The sequence below is a fragment of the Petromyzon marinus genome, chromosome 9 (assembly GCF_048934315.1).
Source record: "Petromyzon marinus isolate PM22_M1 ecotype Great Lakes invasive population chromosome 9, UKy_Petmar_22M1.pri1.0, whole genome shotgun sequence".
In the NCBI taxonomy this organism is placed as follows: Eukaryota; Metazoa; Chordata; class Hyperoartia; order Petromyzontiformes; family Petromyzontidae; genus Petromyzon; species Petromyzon marinus.
In genome coordinates, this window is record NC_133675.1 from 17546642 (window position 1) to 17562720 (window position 16079).

The 16079-nt window shown below is 45.4% G+C and overlaps 1 protein-coding gene across 7 annotated transcripts in view; it reads left to right on the top strand.

Annotated features, from left to right (window-relative positions):
* Positions 1 to 58: 58 nt before the first annotated feature.
* LOC116940403 (NACHT, LRR and PYD domains-containing protein 3-like) overlaps positions 59 to 16079 on the top strand; it is a 29526-nt gene continuing 13505 nt past the window's right edge. For 4 of the 7 annotated variants that reach the window (XR_012941365.1, XM_076065985.1, XM_076065986.1 and 1 more), the window contains exons 1-8: positions 59 to 963; positions 3704 to 3771; positions 4070 to 4197; positions 7194 to 7551; positions 7776 to 9462; positions 10847 to 10933; positions 12495 to 12578; positions 13232 to 13318. Coding sequence is in view for 4 of the 7 variants with exons in the window: in XM_076065985.1 (XP_075922100.1) it covers positions 7212 to 7551; positions 7776 to 9462; positions 10847 to 10933; positions 12495 to 12578; positions 13232 to 13318 (2285 nt within the window). In the remaining 3 variants the exon portion in view is untranslated. Of the gene's footprint in view, positions 964 to 1208; positions 1615 to 3703; positions 3772 to 4069; positions 4198 to 5227; positions 7552 to 7775; positions 9463 to 10846; positions 10934 to 12494; positions 12579 to 13231; positions 13319 to 13559; positions 14748 to 16079 lie in introns of those variants that run through there. The other 3 variants (XM_032950192.2, XR_012941366.1, XR_012941367.1) reach the window with 3 other exon arrangements.

Sequence of the window (16079 nt, forward strand, 5' to 3'; positions counted from 1 at the left end):
CCGTGTGACGATGGGGGGGGGGGGGGTCAAAAATCGTCCAAAATCGCGTGAAGTCATTTATGGACGGTCCCTAAGAACAACTCCACACGTTCGTCGAGTCTTCATATTCAGGAGCTCATTGAATTATAGATTTAAAGCTCATTGATGTCATGCCCCAGCAGGAGCATTAAGATTTTGCCAACTTGTGCCCTTCCATGCACAAAGATCACCTGTATAGTCTGTAACACTGTTGGGGCAAGTGCTGTTTGCGAGCAGCACCTATGAAGCCCGACACAACACACGAGGTGGTGGGTGGCCAGCACCACGCCCGGCCGCGTTTGTCTCCCCAGTGGCGATGTTTACACACCGCACCAGGTACTCATTTGAGGCTGAATCGACCTAGGGGAGGACCGGTTCAGATAATCGTCACTGGTGTTGGCCGTGAGCAGGAATCGAACCCGGGTCTACGTATTTGGAGCGTGGCGCACTGATCGCTCCACCACCGCTTCCCAGCGCAGTGCTGCTCTATACGGTAGACCCCGCTTAGCGTTACTCGAATCAGCGCTAAAATAGGTCATTACAACAGCTGCCATTCGCCACTAAGTGACCGTGACGTCACCACGACACTTGTGCCAGGCTATGTGCACTCTGAGGCCACGTGAAGTGTCGAAGGCTCGCTGACAGGAGGTCAAAGGACAGACCCAGGTGCCAAGAGTTGACTCACTGGCAGATGCACCATATGTCCCAACTTGCTGCTGTGTTTTAGCCGGCCGGCGCTCCGCTCGTTGTGATCGTCGCTCCTCCGCCCTCCGTTGTTGTTGGAGGGCGACTGCCTCCAACAGCCCCGTCGCGTCCTTCACGAGCCTCCTCCAGAGGCTGATCTTGACACCGCTGGTACCATTAATCGGCAAGTCCACTCAGCTCCACGTCTTTCTCTACCGCATCAGTCCATCCCCTCTCCAGCCCGTTCCCGTATAAAGTACGGTAAGTACTCATTTAACGGGTGGTGTTCACACAACGGGTTTTTACGATAACGTGGATCTTCCATGAAGAAACACTTTTCGCACAACGCGCACCTTTTAGCACGGTTGGTGAAGTTCAACGTACTACAACATACTGTACCTGTGCCCATTGTAACGTGGCTCGTGAGCGGTCAACGACAAACTACTTGCCTGAGCGGTACAGTGATACTGTACGCGGAATGATACAGTAACGGGAAGGCGACGTACCCACAGTTGTTTGTCCCGCAATCTCGCTGCGTGTGCGAGGTTCATCGTCTCTCACCAAACCTGATCGTCCCATCATTTATGGGGAAATCGTTTTTCGCATGACACGACACGTTTTAGGAACGCATCTCCCGCGTTAAATGAGGACTTACTCTGCACTGCGCGCACGCCGACCGAGTGCCGTGGAGTGCTGTCAAAGCGGCAGAGTCGCCGCTGCAGGTGTCGGGCGCTGTGGTTACCGACACGGGCGAGTGACGACAACAATGTCTGTACAACACACTGAATCACTTGGCTCGCTCTGCACGCATATGAAGATATCCGCAGGAAGTCTGCGTTTATAGTGTTCGCTTTTAAATTGACCGAAATTAGCTGTGCAAATAAGTTTACACCAGCGTGACTCAAAAAAACAGTAAGTCCTCTTGTTTAACGCGGTAGTAAATGCGTCTGTAAAAAAGTGCTGCATTGAAGCGAAAAACGCGTGAAGCAAAAACGATTTTCCCATAAATTATCTAACGATAAAGTTTGGCGAGATTCTCTGTACGCACACACATTGAGATAGCGGGATCAATAACAGGCTATGCGTACTTTATCATTACACGTACCGTATCGTGTTGCTCAGCCGGGCAGCTTAAGAAAGTAGTCGATCGCTCATAAACCGCGTTATAATGGGCGCATTCCGCATTGTGAGAAAATTATTCCCTTGTAGATGAACCGCGTTACAGAGAAAACATGTTGTGTGAACACCAGGCATTCAGGACTTTATGTAATTCCAATCATGCTCATTGGCTACTTTCCTTTTTCGATGCCCGCATTTGTAATTCATCTGTAATAGCAGGCAATGTAAACTGCTTGAAGCTGTATTTTTAAAATGCATAGTTTTATGTTGCTTTTGCATGATCAAGTATTTAAAAAAAGAAAAGTCCAATCTGCTCTCATGTGGTTCAATTTGATTGTACCTCCTGTGCTTTCACAATTCTGCTTATGTTTTGAAACGGGTCTCCCTTGAAAACGAGACGTTTATTAAATGTATCAATGGGCTCGTATCATAAACATTATCAGCAGGAGCCGTGATCAATCCACTGCTAGATAATTGCCACCCCCACGTCACTGCCCACTGCCACTGGACATCTGTGAAAAAGAGCTTCATAGATCATCGGATTCTTCCAGGATAAATAAATTAAAATAAACTGCCACCTATTACGATCCTGAGATGCACTAGTACAACCAGCACCACCTGCATGTGAATTGATCTCATCACTGATGGCCTCTGACAAGCTTATAAGTTAAGGTCTTATGTCGAAGATTCATACTAAGAAAGCACAGTACTGTAATCGCATATTTAATTAAGATTATATTTCATCTCAAAGAAACATTATCCCAAAAAATTTCGAGTAACCAGAATGATTTACGTTCCAAAAAGAACCCTTAGACATTGTGTATAATCCCTGCTTGTGCAAAATATACTCAAAGGGTATACGTGTTGCTGGTCTTGTGGTTATATCTGTGGAAATACAAATATGATTGTATTTACTTTCTTTTCTAAGCATAGGCAAATCGCCTTATCCATCCATAGATATTTGGACATACTTGCGTGTTCTGTCAAGTTTACCCAGGGGTTGTAACCGTGACGACTTTGCACACCCTTCCAGTCATCCTGTAATGTTTGTATTTGGTCAAAGGTGGGTTTGCCATGTGCAGAGCGATATATTGCGTTGCAGCACCACGCAGCTTCACAGAGACCCTCACAGCTCAAGGCTTTAAAGCCCAGGACTAAGGACTCGGGACACAATGATCGTGATTCAGAATCATGGCACCGGATTTGCAGCGCAAAAGCTTGGAATTCTTGAACGGTGACAGATCGGCGTTCAGATCAATATCAGGAGTGTATTTCCCATTGAGTAAAGCCCATTGAGCTAAGAAGATCTTTTTCAAGCGCGAAACGGCCAGCAGACATCAAAGTATTCCACAATTACAGATTTTTAAAAACGTAATATAAATTCTGTTTAAAAATTACATTTACACTTTTAATGATCGTTGAAATGAGGACAGATGACGAGACGAAACGAGGTCATTCCAAAACTTTGGGGCAGCTACGTTAAATGCTTTTAAGTGTACTTTTTGTGAAAATTCTGGGAACTATTAACAGACAGACGCGCATCGCAGATTTGTATGATTGTCCAACAGTAATAACAGGTCAGACAAATAGAGAGCAGATATACCGACAATAACCTTGTTGATTAAAATTGCCCTGCGGTGAAAATTGCTTCTCATGTCCAAGGACATGGCACAGAGGGGTCCGATTAGCACGGTTGTCTATGTACGGTGCGAAAGAAGTTCTACATACCGTGCATACATGTATGGAGCATCCACTGTGGATCCTAATGTAGCACGGTAAACCGAGTAAAGTTTGTTTGAATGAACCAAAGGAGGAACCCTATATGCTGCTACATCATAGTAGTCAAATAACGGAATGACTGTCGCTTCAATCATCTGTCTAGACACTGGAATCTGGGATTTCGGGCTGAGAGTCGGACGGCAGAACGTGAGATGAAGCCGGAATCCCAACGTGAGTGACTTCATGCACTGCACCCGTGCGCTCCATGCATCTGTGAATACGATCCGTACCGCGCGGTACTGTATTTCTCGGAAGTAAATTTACCACGACTCATTGCAATTCCAATGATGTATTTTACCTGGTACAGCAAACGGTCTGTTATCTGGCATGTTACCATCCAGCATGCTCTATTAACTGGCATCTGTCATAGATAGGAATACAAATCTTCTTTCACGTATACAGACAAATTCCGACAGCCATCTGGCATCTTGCCGTGCGCTTTTCTATCTGTTGTTTACGGGAGCTTCAGGACACTGCCAAGTGGAGACCTCGCTAGCGCCAGTCTGTACACGGAGTACGGTAACTGCTCTCTATACTTTACTCTCAACGGCCCCACCAGTTCTCGACAATCAACTTAGAATGCTCTACAGCTGACTGGTGAGTACCTCTATAAAATTGTATATGATTCATATTCTTGGTTCTTTCGGTAAAGTCACGTAGAAGGGAAACAATAAAATAATAAAAATATAAAACAATATTTTTATTATGAATCCCTGCAGTCACGAAAGCTTTAAATCAAAATGTATATGATTCCTTGTATAATTTTTAAAATGTAGGCTTAGTTTCTAGAAAAGTTGTATGGTCTTTGACAATTTGTTGAATCATATACATTTTGATTTAAAGCTTTCGTGACTGCAGGGATTCATATTATTGGTTCTTTCGGTAAAGTCATGTAGAAGGGAAACAATAAAATAATAAAAATATTGTAGAAGGGAAACAATAAAATAATAAAAAATATTGTTTTATATTTTTATTATTTTATTGTTTCCCTTCTACGTGACTTTACCGAAAGAACCAAGAATATGAATCCCTGCAGTCACGAAAGCTTTAAATCAAAATGCATATGATTCCTTGTATAATTTTTAAAATGTAGGCTTAGTTTCTAGAAAAGTTGTATGGTCTTTGACAATTTGTTGAATCATAAGTATAACTCTCAGATAACTGGCATATTTGATTAACTGGCACCCTCCATTCCTCATAGATGCCGGACAAGAGCTTTGGCTGTCGTGTTTTGACTCTTGAATAGAGGTTACATGACTAATTGTAATGATGCCGTACATACATATCTCATTTTATCCTTACTGCTTTGTCTGCTTGCCTATTTCTATATTTATAATGTACTTTCATAAATTACGTCCTCGTTTCATGCGGCAGATGCGTTCCTGGAGAAATGAGCGGTAATTCATTATACTCTACCATTGTATACTACATGGGGATGCGATCCAAACAGTATTGTCTTTTACATTATGAGACCTCCTTTGCCAGTAACAAGATATAGTAATAGGTTTTACCCTTTTAACTTGCACAAAAACTGACACCTTTATTCAAGGCATCATGTTTGCAATAACCACAACACAAGCAGTCAAAATGCAAACAAAAAGAGTGCTTGTGTTGTGGTTATTGCAAACATGATGCCTTGAATAAAGGTGTCAGTTTTTGTGCCAGTTAAAAGGGTAAAACCTATTACTATAAGTATTGTCTTTTGTATGAGCAATATTGGTAATAGCGCTAATAATACAGATGGTAAAAATTTAATAAAAATACATCTCTGTGGTGAGGCTTCTTTAAGGTGAATTTTTTGATTTAACAAAAAAAATGTCGTCGTGACCACGATTCGTGATAATCGGATCGCGGGGGGTGGGGTCTGGTTGGCTGAGAGCATCCATCGCTCTCATTGGCTGAGATAATAATGGGGGCGGGTACGTTTCCTTGGCCTGTGCTGCTGCGTGTTCTCATTCGTCAGAACTTTGTCGATAAAGTTTTAATATTTTTTTTGTAAAAATGTTCTCCAGGATGAAGAGCGCTCTACGAGGTCACGCTAAGCAAGGTCTGCCTGTATTAGGCAACGTCAGTGCCTTCGGCGCTGACACGAAAGAAATCACGTATAACAATGGGTTCGTGAATCGGTCTCTCGGAATTCTGGAGCAACGTTTCCCAGTCTCATTTGCTTGGGCATGAACCCCTCGTTCATCCGCAAGAGTGCGCGTGACCTGTTACCTCCATTGCCGCTAGGATTGTCTCACTTGTCTGTTACCAGCAATTCCAGGGAAGCTAAATTGCAGTCCAGCCACGTTGGTACGACGTTAATATAAGATGTTGTCCTCGTGGATTGCTGAAGCTAGAAATAAACTTTGGGCCAGTTTTGAATTTCTAAGTCTTGCTCCCACCTTGGAGGCTGCACAGCTCAAGTCTTCGTTTATTGTGGTAGTAGTCATCAAGGCGTTTCCGAACAGTGCCGCATTACGCGAAAACAATTACACCTAAATATAACGATACAGTTCGACGAGGTACGATGTACGCTCACAGTGAGATGGCGGGACAAATAACTGAGGGTCTGCCGCGTGACTGCATCATTCCGCATACTCTATCACTGTACCGCTCAAGGAAGTAGTTTGCCGTCGACCGCTCAGAAAGGGCGTTATAACGGGAGCGCTGCGCATTATAATGTACGCGTGCTGCGTTGTGCGAAAAGTGTTCCCAAATGGAAGAGCCGCGTTATAGCGAAAACGCGTTGTGTGAACACGATAATACGGACTTACCATATTATCGTGTAATAGCATGGTGGGTCTTTGATGACTGATATGCGGAGTAGGCCACTGCCTCGTGTGTGTCTTATGAGTTCTCTCTCGTCGATATCCTCCCGTATGCAAGTCAGTGGAACATCGCAGTACGGTAGCGGATATTCAGGTAACACTGCACAGCTGCTCAATAAGTGCTGCTGCTATCATTGCGCTGCTGTTGCAGTTTCAGTTGCAGCTCCCATGCTTTCTGTTTATTGTGTATATTACAAAAGCTTTCACTCAAATTTACGAGGTATGTTTTACTGGTTTTGTTATTCTAAATATTACGTTTTTGGTTGGTTGCAACGGGAGTAAAATTACTCTCAGCAATGCTATGATTAGCAATACTGTGCTGCATTGCTGGCCAAGCAGATACAGTATTGAATTACAGGGCGACTTATAAATATATGGATGTATCTGTGTGTTTAGTATAGCGAGGTAACGCGCTTTGCTACGAAACCAGCTATCCGAGTTCGATTATCGCTCACGGCCACCAACACCAGTGACGATTATCTGAACTGGTCCTGGGCCACCCCTATGTCAACTCAGCCTCAAATGAGTACTTGGTGCGATGTGTACACATTGCCACGAGGGAGACAAAGACGGCCGGGCATGGTGCTGGACACTCATCCCTTCGTGTAGCGTCCCGGCCTTCATAGGTGCTACTTAAAACACTTGCCCCAAAATCCTGCTAAGACTATAGGGGGGGTCTTTGTCACTTCCCCGTTCGAGTTTAACATTGATAATGTATTCCGCCTGGTGTTGTATGTGTGTGCTATAGAAATAATTTGGATACTTTTTTCATATCAACAGCTAACCTTGAAGCGTAACATGGCACAAATGGCAGTGGACATGCCGGTCTGCAGGTTCCTTCGTCAACACCGCGTGGAGCTGGAAAGCTGCCTGTCCAGAAACCCATTGTCCGTGCTCACACTCTCAGATGAGCGGGGCATAGTTCAGCCCCCAGAGTATCGCACCCTGAACAGTGTGAGAGACCCCCGTGAGCAGATGCGGCAACTGATCGACAGAGTTACTGCCAAGGAGGAGTCGGATTGCCGGAGCTTCGTGGCACACGTGCTCACTCCGCTGTGCTGCACGGTCAGCGGCCTGGACGTGTGGTTCACGCGGAACGAGTCCATGCTGGCCAAGATGGGTTTCCTGTCCGTAGAGAGTGAGTGCCCTGGGGGTCTGAACGGTAGCACGCATTACGGGGTGTGTGTGTGTTCAGAGTATCTTGCCAAACTTTATCGTTACATTATGGGAAATGTTTTTGCATTTTTGCACGCAACGCAGAACTTTTTAGGAACACATCTACCACGTTAAACGAGGAATAATTTTATATATTCTTTCGTACGTTAACTTGTTTATTGAAATCTACATCTCGTTGTGGATTAGGTTGCATTTTGAAAACCTACAAAGAATACTTGAAGGAAAGGACTTCGATCATGAGAAGCTATGATGCCAGGCCCACAGAGCACAGTTGCATCAAAGAGCGGTGTGTGGAGCCCATCTTGGTGACTTATGATTACGTGGATGAAAACAAACAACACGAGAGTGAAGTCAGACTCAACGCACACGAGAACATTGTACAGCGAATGAAGAGAGATGGGTTCAAACACAATCAGCTGTTTGACCCCATTGAGGAAGAGCGACCATTGATAGTGTTGCTCGTGGGCACTGCAGGCAGTGGCAAAACTACAATGAGCAACTTTATAGTGCACCGCTTGCTTTCTGGAGAGCCAGTATTCTCCTGTAGCTTCCGATATGTGATATACATTCGATTTAGAGATCTAAACCACTATGCTGAAGAGACCACACTCCGAGAAGTGTTTTTCGATTTGCATACAAATTTGGGGGATGAAGCGGACACGATATTTTCCAACGCGAAGGAGACATTGTTCGTGATGGATGGCTTGGATGAGTTTGCGAAGCCTCTTGACTTTCAGAGACCCTGCAGTGACCCTAACAGTAGGAGAAGCGTGGAGGCGATTCTTGCCGGCCTACTGGAGGGAAGGCTTCTGACGGGCGCCTCGTTTCTGGTGACAACCAGACCCATCGCCCTGCAGCAGCTCGCTTCCATGAAGATCAAACGAAGTTCGGAGATCATGGGCTTTTCGCCTGAAGAGCGCGAGAAGTTCTTTTGTAAATTCCTCAGAGATGAAGCGCTGGGAAGACAGGCGCATGGCATATTGCAGCAGTATGAGATCCTCAGCATTCTGTGCTGCAACCCGGCTTTTTGCCAGATAGCAGCCATCACTCTCAAGTCATACCTGAAAGATCGCAAATCTGACATATTCATGCTGACCTCCATGACCGACCTCTTTACAAAGTACACGTTTGTTCTCGTTCGACACCACAACAATGGCTGCGGTGGTAGGAGCGCCATCAACGCCAAGGAGACGATAAGAGGGCTGGCTAACATGGCTTTCAAAGGCGTTCAGGAAAACAATCAGCTGTTCAGCGGAATGCACCTGCAAGAATTCAGCATCGATTCCGATCGCGTGCAGGAAACTTTTCTTAGTGAGGTTTTCAAATGCGAAGGCGTTAACGTCTCCAAGAGCTATTCGTTCTCCCACCTGACAATCCAAGAGTACTTCGCGTCTCTGGCTGTTTATCTGCCACAGCCCAAGCTGCCCGTTCCTGCTGTCATTGAGGAAATCGAGAGGTGTTCTGATGGACGGTTTGACATCTTTCAGAAGTTTTTCACCGGATTAGCGTCAGGCATTCATTGGAAAACGCTCGCCGAAATCCTCGACCACCCATCCGCGGACTCCCAGCGTGAGATCATCCAGTGGCTCAAACGCAGGGTGAAGGCCAGCGACCCCAACAAGCGCAGGCTCATTAGCCTACTGCACTGCCTGTACGAGCTGCAAGACCCCGACGCCATTCGCGAGATCATGCAGACAAGACAGTCGCTGGATCTGTCTCGTACTCCACTCAACCCGTTCGACTGCACAGCCCTCTCTTACGTCCTGCAGAGTCGGAACAGGCCTCTTGAGAAACTAAACCTCTGGGATTGTGGCATCAGCGACAAAGAATTGGTGAGGCTGCAGCCCACGATACAGAGATGTCACGAGCTGTGGTGAGTTTCAGCATTGAGGAAAGTTGTTAGCGGTTTCATTCAGAAATGTCATGGATGTAATGTTTGGTGTGGTAGGCATAAGGTATGTTAAGTGCTCGGTTAACGTGTAGTGTTCACACAACACGTTTTTGCTATAACCCGGTTCTTCCATTAGGGAACACTTCTCGCACAACGTGAAACGCGTGCCCGTTATAACGTGTAATGTGTGCCGTTATAACGTCTACTGAGTCCATTATAACTTGGAACCTGCCCATTATAATGCGGTTTCTGAGCGGTCGACGGCAAACTACTTGCTTGAGCTGCGCAGCTGTGCGATACGTATGTTGAACTTTGTTCGCACCATACGTAGTAAACTGTACTAATCGGAGGTGTGGGAACACTTTTTGATACAGTACACAGAATGATACAGTAACACGGCGACGTACCCTCAATGATTTGTCTCGCCATTTTGCTGTGTGTGTGTGAATTGTATCTCGCCAAACGTTAACGTTATATTTATGGGGAAAGAGTTTTCGCTTCACACGCTTTTCACTTAACGTAGAACTTTTCACGAACACATCTACCACGTTAAACAAGGACTTACTGTAAAGTCCCCAATACAATAATAGTCCCTTATACAATCCGTCCTCTTTTAACGCGGTAGTAGGCAAATAACTGAGGATACGTCGTCACGTTACTGTATCGTTCCGCGTACTCTATCACGCCTCAGCCGCACAGCTCAAGAAAGTAGTTCGTCGTCGACTGCTCAGAAACCGCGTTATAACGGTGGACATTGCACGTTCTAACGCACACATTACACGTTATAACGGTACGTGTTCGGCGTTGTGCGTCCGTCATGGAAGAACTACGTTACAGAAAAAACTCTTGTGAACAAAGACTTGTCGTACTCGTCTGTAAGTGAAGTTAACAAAGTTCACTGTTCACATAAGTCTGTGCATAAAAATCCTGTGACATGTTATAGCCTGTACTGTTGTACAATGAGCACTTATACCAGATCTTATGCATCAAAATTAAATAATAACTGTTCAAAGGAAGTATTCTTTGAAAAAACCTCAGTGGCTTGTTGTTATATTACATACACTGGGGGTCATTGTCTTGTTGATGCACAGGGATGTCTCGCTGACAATTTTATTCAGTCAAGCACGATCAAGTGTCAAATAGTGCCACAATGCATGTTTAATGTGCATGCGTTGCTGCGCTAGTTACTTGGTTAATAATATAAGCATGTGTGTGCACCAGTCATCTCTGTTATTGTTAATGTGGGCTCTAGCAGTGTGCAGATTTTGCTGGTGTGATGGACGATACCCTGGTTGTAGGGATGTCATGTGCAATGGTGGTGTAGTGGTGGTCGATGGTAAAGCATTGCACTATTATTGATGTTCAGGTTTGGAAGTGAATCATTTGGAGATAATGGAGTAGAGCTCATGGCCAAGTATATGGAAGGGAGCAGTGGACATCTGGAGGCGTTAATGTGAGTGCTGTGTGTGCTACCTGTCATATGCTGATAACAATGCGATAACAATGTGCATGCATAATGTACGTTGATTACCATATGAATAACCAAACCGGCAATGGATACCCATTGTAATTTATATGCATTCATTAACCCCCCCCTTCAAACGTGAAGGGCTCACAAGTGTTGTCATCACACCTATCCCTCTATTTAAGGAACGAAACAGAAGGATGTTTCCACAAATCTGGCTATCACCTGATTATGCTAGTTGTAATTACTGGCGAAACGCCGTACTCAGATTGTAATGAGCGACTTCCCGAGACACAACGTATAGAGGGCTTCTTATTTATTTCTCACACTTGGGCACGAACACTGGGCGACATATATATAAACACATCTACATAGCTACACACAGCCGGCCTTTCTACACAGCCCCATCGTCAGCATCTAACTACATAGCTGGCTGACTAATGTAGCGATGACGATGATGGGAGCCGTGCAGAGGATCGGCCATGCTGCCAGACGACGAAGAAAGATGACAGCGAGCAGCGACGCAGCCAGGACCCGGGACCCCGCGACAGCCCGAACATTCGGTTACATCCCCCCTATATACTTGCCGGCGTGGCCAGGCCCCGCCTCCGGTCACGCCCCACCTCCGGCCACGCCCCCTTCTAGAACCTTCGAGCAGGTTCCCGGAGCTTCCCGACAGACCCCGCCTTTTACCTATAAGCCAGATACACTCCCCTTCTAGTTGGTTATTATATAATGTGTCCATACCCATGATTACCCCTCCTTGCCGACAGGTGGCACCCTGTCATTGCATCAGGAACGAATTTGCATGTTCTTTTTACATGACAAACCTTACTAATTGGCTGTGTCGGGTGGTGGCGGGTTTAACGACACATTTACATGAACGCGATCGAACCCAAAAAACCTATATTATGAACAAATTCAGTGTCATTCACAATTACCGTGAATAAGCTACATATACGAGAGGGGGGACTCATGCAAGGCTCAAGACTTTAGCGTGTGTGCGTATAATCAACGTTTAATTAATGAAACAGCACGTTATGTGTTGGATGTTGAAACTTGTACAATAAGTCTTCGTTTAATCTGGTAGATACAATCCAGAAAAGTGCTGTATTAAACGGTACTTTTCGATAAAGTTTGGCGTGATATGCCGTACCCACACACAGTACTGTGGCGGGACAAATAACTGAGGGTACACCGCCACATTACTGTATCATTACGCGTACTGTATCGTACCGCTGAGCCACTCAAGAAAGAAGTTCGTCATCGACCACTCAGAAACCGCGTTATAACGGTGCACATTCCTCATAACGGGTGTATTCCACGTTATAATGGTGCACGTTCTTCGTTATAGTGGGCACGTTCTACATTATAATGGTGTACGCATTCCGCGATATCACTGTCGCGTTCCACGTGCGAAAAGTGTTCCCTTGTGAAGGAACCACGTTAGAGCGAAAACGCGTTGTTTGAATGCCACATGTTAATTGAGGACTTATCGGAGTTACTTTCCGTATAAATCTGCAATACCTTGTCTGCCCTTTGTCTCCAGCATGGACTCGTGCTGTCTCACCTCCAAGTCGATCCCGGCTCTCCGGAACATCATCACCTTAAACCCAAACCTTAAAACGCTCATGTAAGCATGCAGACACAACGATCTCCATAACCCTTTGTGTGCGACTTGAGACAGCTAAAGTGGATGTTTACATCTTTCTGCTGTCACATTTTTTTTTACAATAATCTTTCAGGTTACTTTCGTTAGAACAGTGGCATTTTAAATCGACATCTTGGTAAGTGTCTCCCACTCTTTAAGCTTCTTGTCGTCATGGCCACTGATGTTCCCAAACAGACATTACATTGTGCTGAGACATGATATAGACACCTCATCACTCCTCTCACAGCGCTACCTCATTGTGAAGTTAAGGAGGCGGTCTCTCGTGTAGGCCAATCGGTTTCAGGGACATTGCATACATTATTATAAAAGCATATTTGCATGTTTAACCACATGATGTGTGTTTAATGCAGACTTGATGCCTTGTAATAGGTGTCTATTTGGTGTTTGAACATCTGAACACCTCCTGTGTATTTCCGGAAGGGATAAAGCCTATTCATAGATACTTATGCCATTATTACTCTTCAAACTTGTTCAGTTCAAGAAACTTATTCAATCATTTGCATAATACCTCCACTGCTGCTGTTGCTGGACACTTCTGGGTGTTTGGGCCCTGTGCTCAGAAACTGTCATTTAAATAGACAATAATAACTATAACAAGCTGCTTGTGTCTGTAGGCTTTCCGGAAATGACCTGGGGGATAAAGCAATGGAGGATCTTGCTCAGGAGATGCAGACACATCCCATGAGACTGGAAAAGCTCTAGTGAGTTCTCAACACGTTTATACAGCAAACCCTTGCCCATCATGGGGGTATGGTCTCGAAAATAGCTGCAATCGCAAATTATTGATCCGCAAACTCAGAGACGCGAACTGTACCTTAATACATTTGGCATAAAACCACGATAGCTAAGGGTTTGCTATAAATTTCTTATCCATTTGTGGAACTTGCGTCATAATGTTTCTGCGTGATTCTGTTATTGGTATTTTTGAATTGTTCTCTACAGGACTGGGCGATAAAGCCTCCTATAACAGAGTAGATGAGTTCCTGAAAAGCGCGTTAAGCGAAAACAATTTCCCCGTAAATAATAATCTCTTATATATAAAAGTCTCCGCACGCGCGCTTGCGGGGGATTTGGCTCTCAAACGGTGGGGTTCAAGTCCGAAAAAAATTGCCGGGTGGCACGCCCCGTGCCCCCTGCTTGGTATAGATTATTCCGTTTTCCCAGCCGTCAACTTTAAATTAGTTAAATTAGCGATTTAGTGCCATTCTTATTTTAATTATTTACTTACTCCACGAGCTCGACCGTATCAACTGACGCCAGTTGCGTGGGGGGGGGGGGCGGCGGACCCTGCCAAGTGATGCGCGTTCAGTCGAGCTCACGGCCACACCACGGAACTCTGTCACGTGAGTACTTTGTGCTATAGAGTCACTAAATATACTGATAAACAGTCAGCATGTACTCCTGTAGAGTCTATAAATACTGCTGTCGAGTCAGCATGTACTGCTGTACAGTCCATAAATACTGCTATGGAGTCAGCATGTACTACTGTACAGTCCATAAATACTGCTATGAAGTCAGCATGTACTACTGTACAGTCCATAAATACTGCTATACAGTAAGCATGTACTACTGTACAGTCGATATATACTGCTATAGAGTCAGCATGTACTACTCTACTCAGCAGGTACCACCACTGTCGCTTGCCCTGCTGTAATCATAGCTTACACCACAGTATACATGCACTGCTGCAGGGAAAGCAGGTACCACCACTGTATGCACTGTTGTAATCATACCAGCTACCACAACAGTATGTATGCACTGCTGCAGGGAAAGCAGGTACCACCACTGTATGCACTGTTGTAATCATACCAGGTACCAGCACATTCAGTATGCACTGCTTTTGTTAAACCATGTACCACCACACTATGCACTGCTGTTATCATAGCAGCTACCACCACAGTTAGTATGCACTGCTTTTGTAATAGCAGGTTCCACCACAGTCACTAGGCACTGCTGTAGTGATACCACAAACCACCACAGTCGGTATGCACTGCTGTAGTCATAGTGCATACCGTCGTGGTGTGTGTGCGTAAGTCCATGTATGTGTGTGCGTAAGTCAATGTGTGTGCGTGGTGTGTGTGTGTAGAAAACTACTCTTTTTTAATTAAGTTACTTCTTTAACAGTAATAATGCCTGCGTCTAAGTCCATGTGTGTGTGTGGGTCGATGTGCATGTCTGCGGCCATGTGTGTGTGTGACTCAATGTGTGTGTGTGTGTGCGTCGCTCCATGTCAGTCAGTGTAAGTACATTTCTTTCTATGTGTGTGTTTTTTGGTCCATGTGTGCGTGTGAGTCCATGTGTGTGTGTCTGTACGTACATGTGTGTGTGTGTATGCGTACGTCCATGTGTGTGCGTACGTCCATGTGTGTGTCTCAGTCCATGTTTGTGTGCCTCTATGTGCGTGTGTCAGTCCATGTATGTTTGTGTGGGAGTCTATGTGTGTCAGTCGATGTGTGTATGGCAATGTGTCTATGTGTGTGTGTGCGTCGATATGTATGTGTGTGTGTAAGTTCATGTCTGTGTGTGTGAGTCTATGTATGTGTGAGTCGATGTGTGGCTGTCAGTCGATGTGTGTGCGTGGGTCCATGTGTGTGTTTAAGTCCCTGTGTGTGTGTGTCTGTAAGTCCATATGTGTGTGTGTAGGTCAGTGTGTCTGTAAGTATATGTATGTGTGTGTGTCAGTCGATGTGTGTGTGTAAGTCAGTGTGTGTGTGTGACTTGATATGTGTGTGTGTCAGTCCATGTGCATGTGTGTTTGTCGCTGTGTGTGCGTGGCTCCATGTTAGTCAGTGTTAGTCCATTTCGTTGCGTGCCTGTAGGTCCATGTGTAGGTGTTAGTCCATATGTGTGCTTTATTCACTTGCTCAGGGCCTATTATACCATCATTAGGCCTGGGCTCTGGGTTGCTCTTCGTACTTTTCGAGTCCCTGACCCTCTGCTCATGATCCTTAAGGACCTTCATGATGGTGAGCGGCCCCACATATCAAACTACGTGACCGTGAATCAGAGCCACTCCCTGTACATCTTGGGGTGCGACAGGGATGTCCACTGTCTCCCACATTATTTTACATCTATTTGGACCACGTACTTCGTTAAGCCTTCAATGCCTCTACCGGAAGAATTCACATCTGGTACAGATACAATGGGAGGCTCATCGATGCCTGGGTGCGGTCAATCGATGGCTCCCTATTGGTCAACCACGTTATGTATGCCGATGATCTGGTAATTAATGCTCACTCAGAAGAGGAGTTGGACGCGCTGCTGCTCAACCTGGAGCTTGCCACTAAGAGGTGGGGCCTTACCATCAGCCCCACCAAAACTAAGCACCTGCCTGGGTATTTTGTACGATCGGACAATCCACCCCCATAACTCACAATTGGTGATGGGCCAGTTGTGGAGAGTGCAGAGTTTCCCATACCTGCCCAGTGTAGTCATGACCGGCTCCGGTTTAACAGCAGAGGT